Source organism: Pipistrellus hanaki (genome assembly GCF_964339955.1).
Source record: "Pipistrellus hanaki genome assembly, chromosome: 6".
In the NCBI taxonomy this organism is placed as follows: domain Eukaryota; kingdom Metazoa; phylum Chordata; class Mammalia; order Chiroptera; family Vespertilionidae; genus Pipistrellus; species Pipistrellus hanaki.
In genome coordinates this window covers 14,928,267-14,941,645 of record NC_140508.1, presented here as the reverse complement: position 1 = coordinate 14,941,645, position 13,379 = coordinate 14,928,267, and the positions used below count along the sequence as shown (strand labels likewise).

The window sequence follows — 13,379 nt, the reverse complement described above, 5'->3', positions numbered from 1 at the left end:
CACTTTGCACACAGCCCTGCCTTGCTCTGAGCCTGTGGGAATGCTGCTTCATGTGAGTTCACCTAGACCCCGCCCCCCACCTTCCAGCAAACCCCATAGGACGCTGTCTTTTCCTCTCTTCCCCCTGTGCCTGCTCCCTCGTTGCAGTGGGTCAGTAATCCTGCTCACAAAGGAGCCGGCCCTGGACGGAGGACACATGCGTGAGCTCCTCTTCCTCACCGGGTGCCTGCATTCCCGTGCAGGTACAAGATGACAGGGTGACTAGAAGCCAAGGCATCCTCGTACCACATCTGGTCCTTCCCCTGGGCGGTCTTCCACCAGACAGTGGGGACAGTGTGCCTGGAAACAGAAGCAGAGGGGAACAGCACAACCAGGTGATGATGGCTGTCGAAAGAACAACTATGGAGCCAATGGCACACGAGCAGAGAGCAGGGGACGGGTGCACAGAAGAGGCAAACTGTCCCTGCCTCCAGAATAAATTACTGAACTCTGAGCGCCAAGGTGTAGGGATGGCTTTTGACTGCTTAAGCAGGTTTCCTAACTTGCAAATGGACATCTGCTGGCCACAGGAGGCTCACAGATAGCAGTTACCAGGGGTGTGGGGACAGCTGTTTCTCCAGGAGGAACTAGGAGCTCTTCGAGGAAAAATCTCACCTGGATGGGTCACCAGGCCTTAACCTGGGACTAGCACAGAATGAGCACTTGATAAATATGAGCTGAACAGCCGAAATCGGTTTGGCTCAATGGATAGAGCGTCGGCCTGCGGACTGAAAGGTCCCGGGTTCGATTCCAGTCAAGGGCACGTACCTTAGTTGTGGGCACATCCCCAGTAGGGGGTGTGCAAGAGGCAGCTGATCGATGTCTCTCTCTCATCGATGTTTCTAACTCTATCTCTCTTCTTCTCTATAAAAAGTCAATCAAATATATTTTAAAAATATATATGAGCTGAACAACAGCATTTCCTTCATACATTCCCATATTTTTAAGCTGTACACAATTTAACTCAGTTCACTTAAGACAGTATGTTGCCACAAGTGCAACATATTAGATTCAGCCAACACTGATCTTCCTGGGCTGCACTAGAAACCTGGCCATCCTTAAAGTACCCTGTTTCCCCGAAAATAAGACAGTGTCTTATATTAATTTTTGCTCCCAAAGATGCGCTAGGTCTTATTTTCATGAAGAAGAATACGGTACACATTTATTGTTAAATGAATATAAAGGAAATTTATTACACCTGTATATGGTACGGTAGTACGGTAGTTGTCAACACAAACCAGACAAACTGTGAATCCTACAGTATCAAGAATTTACTCATTTATTCAATGACAATCATGTCATCATCTTCTGGAACATCATCATAACAATCCAATTCCTGAATTTCCTGGTGAATTTCTTGTGACTCCATTTCTTTCAGAATCAGTGCACCAAATCTCTCATGTTTAGCCTAGGCGGGGCCTTATTTTCGGGGGGATGCTTATATTTCACTCAGAAGGAACCTGTAAGTAGGTCTTATTTTTGGAGGATGTCTTATTTTCGGGAAAACACAGTATCATTTCTAAAGTACAGCACATTCCAGACCCAACTCGCAGACTCACATCTGCAGACTCATGTCTGCAAGAGGAGGCGCTGCAGGCTGCCCCATCTCGTGGCTGAGCTTACAGTCAGCCAGCTCATTCCATACCCCGCCAGGCTCCCAGAGACTCACTCAGTCTATCTGGCCAAACCCTCCTTCAGAGAGATGCTCCAGTTAATCTTAACTCAGGCCCACATCAAATACTGTTCATCACTGGGAAAGTCTGAATTAATAAGGCTTTCTGTAAAAGTTATTTAAATTAATTAGTAAGAATCGTTAAAAAAATACTGTAGTAAATGGCCAAGTTCTTATTTTCTAGCTCTTAAGTTTCAGCATCTCATCTCTTACATATCTCTTGACCAGTTCCAGGGATAACACTGTGGGTGGTTCTGACCACTGGAAATTATCACTCTCCTATAATTATAAACCTATGGAATGGAAAGGCATATATATATGTATATATATAATTTTATCTTTGCTGGGACCGGTTTGGCTCAGTGGACAGAGCGGCGGCCTGCAGACTGAAAGGTCCCGGGTTCGATTCCAGTCAAGGGCATGTACCTTGGTTGCGGGCACATCCCCAGTAGGGGGTATGCAAGAGGCAGCTGATCGATGATTCTCTCTCATCGATGTTTCTAACTCTCTATCCCTCTCTCTTCCTCTCTGTGAAAAATCAATAAAATATATTTTTTTAAAAAATTCATCTTTATTGTTGAAAGTACTACATATGTCCCTCTTTTTCTCCCCATCAATCCCCTCCACCCTGCACTGCCAGTGCCCAGGCTTTCACCACACTATTGTCTGTATCCATGGGTTATACACAGCTATACTAATAAAAGGGCATATGCTAATTAGACTGGACATCTTTCAGACATCCTTCAGTATGTCCTTCTGGACAAAGCCACAGTGGCCAGGGCCAAGGCAGAGGTGGTTATGGGCGATCAGGCCAGCAGGGGGAGAGCAGTTAGGGGCAATCAGGCAGGCAAGCAGAGAGGTTAGGGGCGATCAGGCAGGCATGCAGGTGAGCAGTTAGGAGCCAGCGGTCCCAGATTGTGAGTTGGACATCCCCTGAGGGGTCCAGATTTGAGAGGGTGCAGGCCGGCACCCATGCACAAATTTCATGCACCGGGCCTCTAGTATATATACAAGTTCTTCGGTTAAGCTCTCCCTTCCTATCTCCCCTACCCCCACCTTTCCTCTGAGATTCGTCAGTCTCTTCTATACTCTATGTATCCAAATCTATTTTGTTCATCAATTTATTTTGTTCATTAGATTCCATATATGAGTGAGATCATATAATAATTGACTTTCTTAGACTTTTGCTTAGCATAATACTTTCCCTGTCTCTCCATGCTGTCTCAAAGGGTAAGAGATCCTTCTTTTTTACAGCTGTATAGCATCCAATGGTGTAAATGTACCTTTCAGTAATGGGAGCTAAGGCACTTCCAATAGACAACCTACAACAAGAGTGGGACACTCGACAAAGGCCCAGGAAGCTTCCAGGAAGAGAAAAGGGCAAATATTCCTGGGGCTCACCTCTGTCCTATCAGGTGGATAACTCTGCCCACGACAGGCAGCTGAGATTGAGCTGACGGCCAAGCAAATCCTCAGCTTTAGGATTTGATGAGATGTCTGATGAGAGCAGTTGATGCCCAAGGGCCACACTGTCCTCCCAACAGCACAAGACACAGACATGAGCAGAAAGCAGGTGCCCATCAGCACACAGCCTGGCTGTCACTGCCAAAACTTGTATTTGTTGTCACTAAATTCCACTTTCTTGGGTAACTGCTGTGAGAGCTTTCAGCCTAAGTATCAGCACCACAAATTCCCTTTGCAACAGGAGGAAGAAGCCCTAACTAAATCCCCATGTCTTCAAAGCACAAACCCCCATTAACCAGCAGGAGGGCCAACCAATCCCCACCAAACAGCTCTGGATGTAAAAGCAGAGTGCCCCCTCTGTACACAGTGGTCAATAAATGATAGGTGAAACCAAATTGGAAATGACAAAGACTCTATAGAGTCCCGGCACCAACTTGTAAGAACAAAAATCTCCTTTCTCATTCTAGGTTCTTTACCCAGGACCATTATTAGAAATGCCTGATCTCCCTGCAATCCACACTGGGAAGCTATTCACAGCATTTCATTTAGAAGCTCCTCACACACACAGTGGTTTTCTGAGACAGCGGGGAGAGACTTTATAGCACTGAAAAAACACCCATCCAGATTAAGGGACAGCGATTCAGAGTGATTCTGAAAGTAAAAAGCACAACATAACACAGAAAGGCTGATCAATTTAAATCTAGTTGTTCGAAAACACCCACTTGTCCCCAGAAAAGACATTAAAACATGTCCTAAAGACAAAGACGTCACAGAGCTTAAGTCCAATTCAAATTTATGGCTACACAAAGTAAACACTAAGATAGCAAACGCCAAAATTACCAACTGCCAAAGTGCTGTATGTAAAAAGAAATCAAGCTGTCTTCAATATATAGGCATTCCTGTGTCTGAAAAGAAATGGTGTACCTCAAGCCTGTGCTCACAATTCTGTGCTTATATTCTCTGTTTCTAGGACTTTCTCTTCCCCTGGAAATGAAGGCTCTCTACAAAAAGCAATCTGGCTCACAAAGCTGTTTGAAAATCTCAGGCTGGTTTGGTGCCATCTCATCGTGCTTCATTAGGATCAAATTCAGCAGAGCTCTTTGCTTTGGAAATACAGTGGGTAAAAATAAAAATGGACATGTAACAGTTTTAGAGACTGCTGTCAAGGACAACAGTGACCACAGGGTCCTTCCTGCCTCCTGGAGAGTCCAGACAGTGGGTGCCTCAACCCTGCAGTCATTTAGCCAGACACTCACCAGACTCCAATGGTCACGTCTTCTTCTGGCTGGAGGTAGTAATTACAGGTGTGATTCAAACCTTGATCCTGTGGTTTTTTCAAGTCAATGAAATAGGGAACTCTCACTGTGGGGGACAAAGAGATAAATACCAGGATTAGTGGGATACACACACACACACACACACACACACACACACACACACGGTGAAGCTCTCAAAATAAAAAAAGTACCAAGTCTTTCCCAACTCAATAATGCCAGGCATACCAGACCCTCCAGCCTCAGGTGGAATTGTGGGCAAGACTGCTCTGGGACCTCTTTCTGGAACTGGTAGAGCAGAAGGTGCCATCATGGGAGTCGACATCCACCACAACAAAGACCACAAGGAGCCCAAGAGCCAGGACATCTACCTAAGGCTGTCGGGTAAGTTATACAGGTTTCTGGCCAGAAGAACCAACTCCACTTTCAACCAAGTGGTGCTAAAGAGGCTGTTTATGAGTCGCACCAACCGGCCACTTCTGCCCCTTCTTGGATGATCCGCAAGATGAAGCTTCCTGGCCGGGAGGGCAAAACCACCGTGGTTGTAGGGACTATAACTGATGACGTGAGAATCCAAGAGGTGCCCAAACTGAAGGTGTGTGCCCTTTGTGTGAGCAGTGTGCCCAGTGCCACATTCTCAAGTCTGGGGGCAAGATTCTCACCTTCCACTAGCTGGCCCTGGACTCCCCCAAGGGCTATGGCACTGTCTTGCTTTCTGGTCCTCGGCAAGGGCTGCGAAGTATACAGGCATTTTGGCAACCTGTATACCTTGTATACAGGAACCCCCCCACAGCCACACCAAACCTTACGTGCAATCCAAGGGCCCGCAATTGTAGCGTGAAAGAGGCTTTAAAAACTAACCGTAAATCTTATCATATTACTAAAAAGGTTTTGGATGCTAAAAAAAAGAAAAGAAAAGAAAAAAAGAAAAAAGGGACTGCTCTGGGACACTGTGAGTGAGTCTTCAGAACCTCCAGCAAGGATGAGCTCTGATTAGAGATGGACACACTGAGGATTGATTGCATAAGGTGTGAGAAGATACAACTGAGGAAGGAAAGATCCCTGAGACATGAGGGTCAGCCTGGCCATGAGAGAAGGCCTCCGGAAGCAGCTCGGTAGGCTGCAACTGAAAGCTAGAGCCGGGAAGTTGGTGGGTGAGATGGTGGGAAAGGTGACAGACAGATGGTGTTCTGGACCTGGGGCCACAGGACTTGACAAGCAATTGAACATGGGTATATGACAGCTAAATGGGATTCTCCAGTTTCTAGTGCCACCACTTAACGCCAAAGGATGGCAGAAGATGAGGTGTGGGTGCAGGGAAGTGGATGAACCTATCCAAAGTTGACTGCTGTCAAGTGAGCAATACAGCAGGAGCCCTAAATGTAACAAGTGATCTGCCAATAGGGCAGAATTCTGTGATGCACATACACTATGGAGAATCCTGGGACCACCGAAACCGGTTTAGCTCAGTGGAAATAATAGCTCAGTGGAAATAATAAAACTATATATTTTTTAAAAATCCTGGGGCCATTACAGATTGATCAGATCCACTGATGAGAATTACAGGTGAGAAGAGCAAGGAAAAAGCCGTAAGAACACAGGGTGTGCTGCATAATCCACATCACTATTGTGAAAAGAAGCTAACAACATCAGCACCACCCATGAGTGGCTAGTAAGACAGAAATACACATGCCAGTCTGTTAACAAAGTGTGTGTGTGTTGCTTAATTTTTCCCTTACATATCACTGTATTTTTTTTTAATTATTTTATTATTTTTTTTACAGAAAGGAAGGGAGAGGGATAGAGAGTTAGAAACATCAATGAGAGAGAAACATCAATCAGTTGCCTCCTGTACACCCTCTACCGGGGATGTGCCCACAACCAAGGTACATGCCCTCGACCAGAATCGAACCTGGGACCCTTCAGTCCACAGGCCATCGCCAAACCAGATGGACTATATCACTGTACTTTTATTGCTTGGGGTGAACATATATGAAGATATATCCAATGAAAAAATAAAATACTTAAAAAGCCCAAAACACTGAGGTGATTTTTATTCACTTTATAAAATGGCACCTCCTAAAGGGGGTAGTAACAATAGCAGTATTGTCCTGACTTCTAGCTGATCCCACCTTCTGTAAGGAAGCTGCAAACACTGTTAGTTTTCTTTGGTGAAGCGAGCAGTTTCATTAAGTAACCTCATGCATCTTCGTGATATAAAAGCCAAGTGTGCTCATCTGCCCCCCTTGTCCCCTTACTGAGCTGCACACATCAGCTTCCTGCTCCTGAGCCTTTGCAACTTGCCGTCCCCTTTGCCTGAATGCTCTCCCACCACATAATCTGCACATCTGGCTCTCACTTCCTGAAATGTCCCTGCAGCTCAGTACACATTTGCTGAAGAAATAAAGTATCCAACTCCTGAGGATGTGGGGATACACACATGCTCTTTCCTCAGAAATTCCCTGAGCGAACATTTCAGACCATGCAGGAGACAAATCCTCTCACCAGGATGCTTTTCATTTCCTCCAGCTTCTTAACCCATCTCTTCCTTAAGAAGCAGGATACATTTTTTTAAAAAAAATTAATTATCGTTTTCTCTCAAGAGAAAAATGGCAACCAAAGGAGGTGACATAATATTTCCTTGTGCTTTTATGGTGCCAGCACTGTGATGTTCATGCCCTCACCACAGCACTTCTTGTAACCCGCACACCACCCTGATAGGCTGGTATTACTGGTGTTTCATAGCTCTGGTTAAGTCACCAGCTCACATGGGACAGAACTAGGATTTGCAGCACCTGGGCTGCCCGACTCCATGACCCCCACGCTTGACTAATCAGACAGGAAGTGAGAAAGGTAAACTGGTCCTAATCCTCTCTGACCCCAAGTGCCCTGTTGTGGATTGGCTTGTGCGCCCCGCCCAAAAGGATACGAAAAAGTGCTCAGAATGTGGCCTTATTTGGAAATAGGGTCTTCACAGAATAACCGAGCTTGTTAGCTAGATTCCCATCCAATATAACTGCTGTCCTTGTCAAAAGGGATAACTGAGACACACAGTGAGAGCAGGACAGAAAAAGACAATGTAAAGACACAGGGAGAAGGTAGCCATGTGACACTGGAGACTGAGACTAGAGTGGTGCAGCCACAAACAAGGAACACCACGGATCGCTGGCCAACACCAGATGCTAGGAAGAAGCAAGGAAGGACTCCACCCCGTCTCAGGGAGCATGGCACTGTCGACACCTTGCTTTCAGACTTCCAGCCTCCAGAACTGGGAAGGAGTAAATTTCTGTTGTTTTAAGTCTGCCCACCAGTGTGTGGTACTTATTTCACAACCTGGGAACAAATGCAGCCATGCCATGGAGTTCAGATTTTACTCTGGCAATGGGACTCGGAGGAGGGCCGGAGAAGAACTTCTGTTTCTCACACTGTTTCAGATGCAGGCACCTACTCCTGCAGTCCCGATTCTGTGACTGCTCCATGCTGTGGAATCTGAAGGCTGCAGCCGGATATGACAGCTCCTCATCCGACAAGTATGAAGCGAAATAACTTCCTCAATGAAACTCTGAATATTTATACATAGTGCCCACTGTCAACCCTACATCCAAACTATTTAGTCAATTCTGCTCCTAAGACCGGAATTACATACCCCAGTCCCAGTGCCAAACAGAAAGTGGGTGCCATCAAGGGCTGAGGGCACTTGATTTCTGCTGGCTCAGTTTCCGAGCCTTGACTGGTTCTGTGTCCGGAGAGAGACAGCCAAGCTACCTATAGCTACTCCAGAGCTCAGAGGACCGCCCCCTGAAAAGTATTTACGGAGATTAGCAGCTAATCTCCAAAGCCTCCAAACCCCAGAAAGTTAGGAACGAAGGAATCAGATTCTACTCCAGAATAGACTTATTCCACGAAGCTCGTCTTCCAGTTCACTTTTGTGTTTTAGAAACAACCGTGAAAAAGGAGGTAGTACATGCCCCAAGTCCAGCAGATGCTGTCCATGCATCTCCCCTCCAGCTAATGGGGGCCTCTGGCCACTCCTGGGGGTCAGACAACCCTAGAGCAGTGGCCAGAGGAACTACCTTGCCACTATTGGTCTAAGTGAGCAGAAATGCCACAAAGCAAAGGAATGGGGCTGAGAGGTACAGGAGACCGAGGCTAGTCTGGGTGAGAACACAGTAACAGACTAGTAACAGGCCAGGGCCCACTGACCTCCCATGTGATCATATACCTTGGGCCCACTGACTCTGAGGTGCTGGCTGAAGCCCTCCCTGTAGGCCCGTGCATTATACACAGGGGTGGAGTAGGGACAGAGCACATGGCCTGCAGACAAGGCAGTCCAATAGGAGTTACAAACTCCACCTCACACAGAGGTTGACTGCAGGGCCCAGGAACCCAATATACAGGACCCAAGGCACATCCAGCTGCTGGGATCCAGGTCTCTGGCTTTGCCTCCTTCCTGTTTTGCATTGTCTACTCTCTGGCCATATCCACCATTTACCAGCAGTCACAATTGTCAACAAACATGATTTAGAAAGGATCCTGCACAATGGTTCTCTATGAATCATCAGTGAATCAACATATGAATGAAGGAGAAAAAACCTACTCTGTTTTCCTTTTATTAAACTAATCTGGAGAATATTTGATAGGGTGAGAAGCTGAAACTATTTACCTGCAAGAACATTTTTGACTGCCTGAAGATTTTAAATATTGGGGCTATAGCTGATCCCAGTTACTGAGCAAGGAGCAACCCTGCAACACTGGATGACGTGTAGAGCCAACAAGGGAGGGTTGAGAGGACTCTAGGATTTATCAAATTACAACTCCATGATGCAGGCTGTAGGGGCTGCCATAAGCAAAAAGAACAGAAAAGAAAACTATCGGAGGTTAACAGGAACTGCTACAGGGGGAAAAAAAGGAGGCTTAAACACTCTTATCTCGGTAATCACTGAAGTGAACTGGCTTCAAAAACAAATACATATTTCACCCTGGCCAGTGTGGTTCAGTAGTTAAGAGTGTCAGCCCATGTAACAGAGGGTCTTAGGTTCAATTCCCTAGGGGCAGGTATCTGGGTTGCAGGTTTGATCCTGGTCCTGGTTGGAGCAAGGGGGGGGGGGGGGGGTACGGGAGAGGAGGAGGACCCACAACCAATCGATGTGTCTCTCTCACATGGATGTCTCTCTCTCTCTCTCTCTCCCTCTCCCTCCATCCCTTCCACTCACTCTAAAAAAATCAATGAAAAAAATATGAGGATTAACAAAAAAACAATAACAACAAACAAATACATACTTCATATATCTAACCTATTTCCAAAAAAGGCCAAAGCAATGTGCAGAGAGGAGCAGTTCCTGTGCAGGCCTTTAAACCAAAACACTTCTTTTCGCCAGGAGACAGCTGTAGATTTAAGGGCAAGAGAACTGCTTTGAGTATCAAGAAACACATACATTTATGTTTATGTGTAAGATAGACAAGAGACCAGCAGGAAATAAATGACAATGTTAACAATTTCCTCAGAGTGATTTTCACTTTCTTCGTTGTTGAATAAGGCATTTTCAGTTAATTTTTTTAGAATGATCATGTATTTTTTTGCCTGTGAAAATTTCTTTAAAGTAAGAATAATGCCTTAAATCGTAAGTGCTAACCTTCTTCTAACGTGTTTTTATCTGATTTACAAATTTGGCTTCAAATAGATTTACTGTGAACTTAAATATATATTCTTTAATCGTATTTTGAGGCCTAAAAGATTGTTACATTTCTTTTGATATCTAAATGGAAATCCACAGGCTCGTGATTCACATTTTGAAGAGAGAAGAATGGAAGTACTATCCCAGCAGCGTGAAGTGAAACAGCCAAGTCACTACAGGGCTGTGTTAGAGACCCCACCTCCTCTGCAGGGGAAGGGGGCACAGACAACTAACCAAAAATCTCCTTTAAAGACACCAGTGTGGCCCAAGCCTCCTCTTCTGTGCCATTGGGACTGGCAAAGTTCTGTTCCTGAGGAACATCCTGCAATTCCTTCCTTCCTTCCTTCCTTCCTTCCTTCCTTCCTTCCTTTCTTTCGTTCATTCTTAATATATTTTATTGATTTTTTACAGAGAGGAAGGGAGAGGGATAGAGAGTTAGAAATATCGATGAGAGAGAAACATCGATCAGCTGCCCCTTGCACACCCGCCACTGGGGATGTGCCCGCAACCAAGGTACATGCCCTTGACCGGAACCGAACCTGGGACCCTTCAGTCCGCAGACCAACGCTCTATCCACTGAGCCAAACCGGTTTTGGCCATCCTGCAATTTCATTAGGAAACCAAATCAGCAAAATCTGTGAGCTGTATCTAAAGTTGCCCAAATAACTGGTGTGAAGTAATCAATTCAATTCAAATATTTGCTGTAGGACTCGCAGAGCAGCATGCCACAAGTACCCGCTGCCACAAAGACACCAGCCCAAGGCACCTGCAGACCAGCAAAGTTGGAAAACTGTGCAAGGTCAATTCTAAGGTCTGCCATCAGGAAATCTGCAGCCCTGTAGCTTTGTTTTTATATATATAAATTCTAATTCTCTTCTGTGCTGGACAGGCTGTGGACTCTTTAAAAAAAATCCAAACTCCCTTTTTAGTATACTGTTAGTTCCTTTTAAATTTGAGCTTCTCACAAGTGATAAAAACTTAGAGATGATAAATTCCCAGAAGTTGAGCTATGTTTCTGTTAGAAAAGTCAAATGCCTCTTAGTATACTACATTACTTTACAATTAAAAAAAAAATGTTTTTAAACACATTCTGGCTAATTTTATTAGAAAAAAAATTTTGTATGATTTTCATTTCACCAGTCTGTTCTGGCATGCTTCTACTGATATCAGAATCCCTGCATGAACAGCCGCCAGTGTGCACACCTGCAGTATCTCCCACACCCTGTGCCCAATTCAATATCATTGCCATGGCAGTGATGGACAACAATCTTAGCCAACATGCTGCAGTACCCTTGGTCAGATTGCCTCAAGGCTAGGCAGTTGCTGGCAAGAATGACCAATTTTACTTTGCCTTGTCTGATATTTTCAGATTCTGTTTGTACTCCCAACATGTACTTTCCACCTTTTATAACAAGTAGGAGTCTAGAGCTGATTGACTCCAGTGACTTTTTCATCTTCTTTGTGGTTACTATCTTTCTTTCTATCTTGGACAGCCCCCAACCAAGAGTGGCTGCCAAGATGGTCAGGGAGCAAGAAAGTTCTAGTTTGACATCAAATGAAAATACTGTTGTTACTCTTTAGGGCAAATTCCTTTTTAACCAGCAACTTCCAAGTTTTTGTCAGAAAGTCTATTACAGACTTAACACCCCAAACTTGTATACCCAGACACCTGGGGCGCTGGGAGCACTTGTGTTACCATAGGAAGGAGGTTCTGGATTCCTATGACACACCCACCCCAGTGTGTCTCTCCTAGCATGGACCAGGCCAGTCATAGATGGACCATCTCAACACCTCCTGTCTTACCTCCCCCTGGTCCTCACGTTCTTCCTCCTCCTTCCTCTCTAATTGTTCCCCTGCTGCCTCCATGGCACCATCCTCAGCCCTAGTCTCTGGCTCTCAAACACATAAGGGTCAAGTCCACTCTCTGCAAACCAACACAGCCAAAGAGCATACACAGAGACAACTTCATCTGGTTCAAATGCTACCCATACCCAATTTGAAGGCTACTATTTACAGAGCACCATGTTCTATCCTCTAACTCTAACATCAACAAACATAAGTGTCCTCTTAGTCTCATCTTGCAGATATAAAATGGTGCTCCTTGCCCGGCCAGCATGGCTCAGTGTTTGAGCGTTGACCTATGAACCAAGGAGTCATGATTCAATTCCCAGTCAGGGGACATGCCCGAGTTGATGTCTCGATCCCCAGTAGGGAAAGTGCAGAAGATAGCGATCAATGATCCTCTCTCATCATGGATCAGGACAGTGTGTTTCTATCTTTCCTTCTCCCTTCCTCTCTGAAATCAATTAAAAAAATATTATTTTTAAAAATGGTGCTCCTTAAAAGGATTATTCCCAGCAACCACAGAACTTCTATTTCATATGTTTGATACTTCTGCACCTTTCTCCTCCCACTTGCCAAAAAATAAATACAGCCAAAACCGGTTTGGCTCAATGGATAGAGCGTCGGCTTGGGGACTGAAGGACCCGGGTTCGATTCCGGTCAAGGGCATGTACCTTGGTTGCGGGCATATCCCCAGTAGGGGGTGTGCAAGAGGCAGCTGATCAATGACTCTTTCTCATCGATGTTTCTAACTCTCTATCTCTCTCTCTTCCTCTCTGTACAAAATCAATAAAAAATATTAAAAAATAAATAAATAAATAAATAAATAAATACATAGCACACATGCAGGCGCACACACACACACACACATACAAACAAAACAAACACCTCTGGGGACCTAAGTAACAAAATAAACTGATGAGTGGAATGGATCCAGAAACACAGAAGCATGGAACAGAGTGCAGAATCTCAGAAGGAAGGAGGGGGAGGGTGAGTGAGTAGGAGGTAATAAAAAAATAAATAAACCCCACCTTTGGAACACACAAAGTCCAAGATAACTCAAGAAGACTATAACACCTATAAAGCCAACATATACTTTCATAGAAACCAAAATATGTCAGGTGTTTTTAAGTGAAAAAAGATCTATTTTTAAAAATAAAAAAAAGCCTAATCATTATTTTTTAAAATGGTCATCTGTGTACACAAATGCTAGCCCTGGAGAACAATGCACTCCTTACAACCTTTAACTGGGAAGGTGCACAGGGAACTTTTTGGGTAATAGAAACATGCTATCTCTTGATCTGGGTGGTAGATACATAAATATAGGGTGGGGCAAAAGTAAGGTTACAGTCATGAGTACATGAAACAGTTTTTTCTTGTATTATTTATCGTCTCATTTTCCACACGAACAAC

The 13,379-nt window shown here is 44.8% G+C and overlaps 1 protein-coding gene and 1 pseudogene across 2 annotated transcripts in view; one reads left to right on the top strand and one right to left on the bottom strand.

The window, feature by feature from the left end:
* Positions 1-13,379, bottom strand: part of ABHD12 (abhydrolase domain containing 12, lysophospholipase) — a 65,656-nt gene that overhangs the window by 16,468 nt on the left and 35,809 nt on the right. The window contains exons 3-4 of the mRNA XM_084887110.1: positions 4,432-4,537; positions 220-339 (exon numbers count right to left, since the gene is read on the bottom strand). Of these exons, the coding sequence (XP_084743236.1) occupies positions 220-339; positions 4,432-4,537 (226 nt within the window). The remainder of the gene's footprint in view (positions 1-219; positions 340-4,431; positions 4,538-13,379) is intronic.
* LOC311624686 (large ribosomal subunit protein eL18-like) lies at positions 4,622-5,285 on the top strand (annotated as a pseudogene). The gene has a single exon. The product of its transcript is annotated as a large ribosomal subunit protein eL18-like (transcript).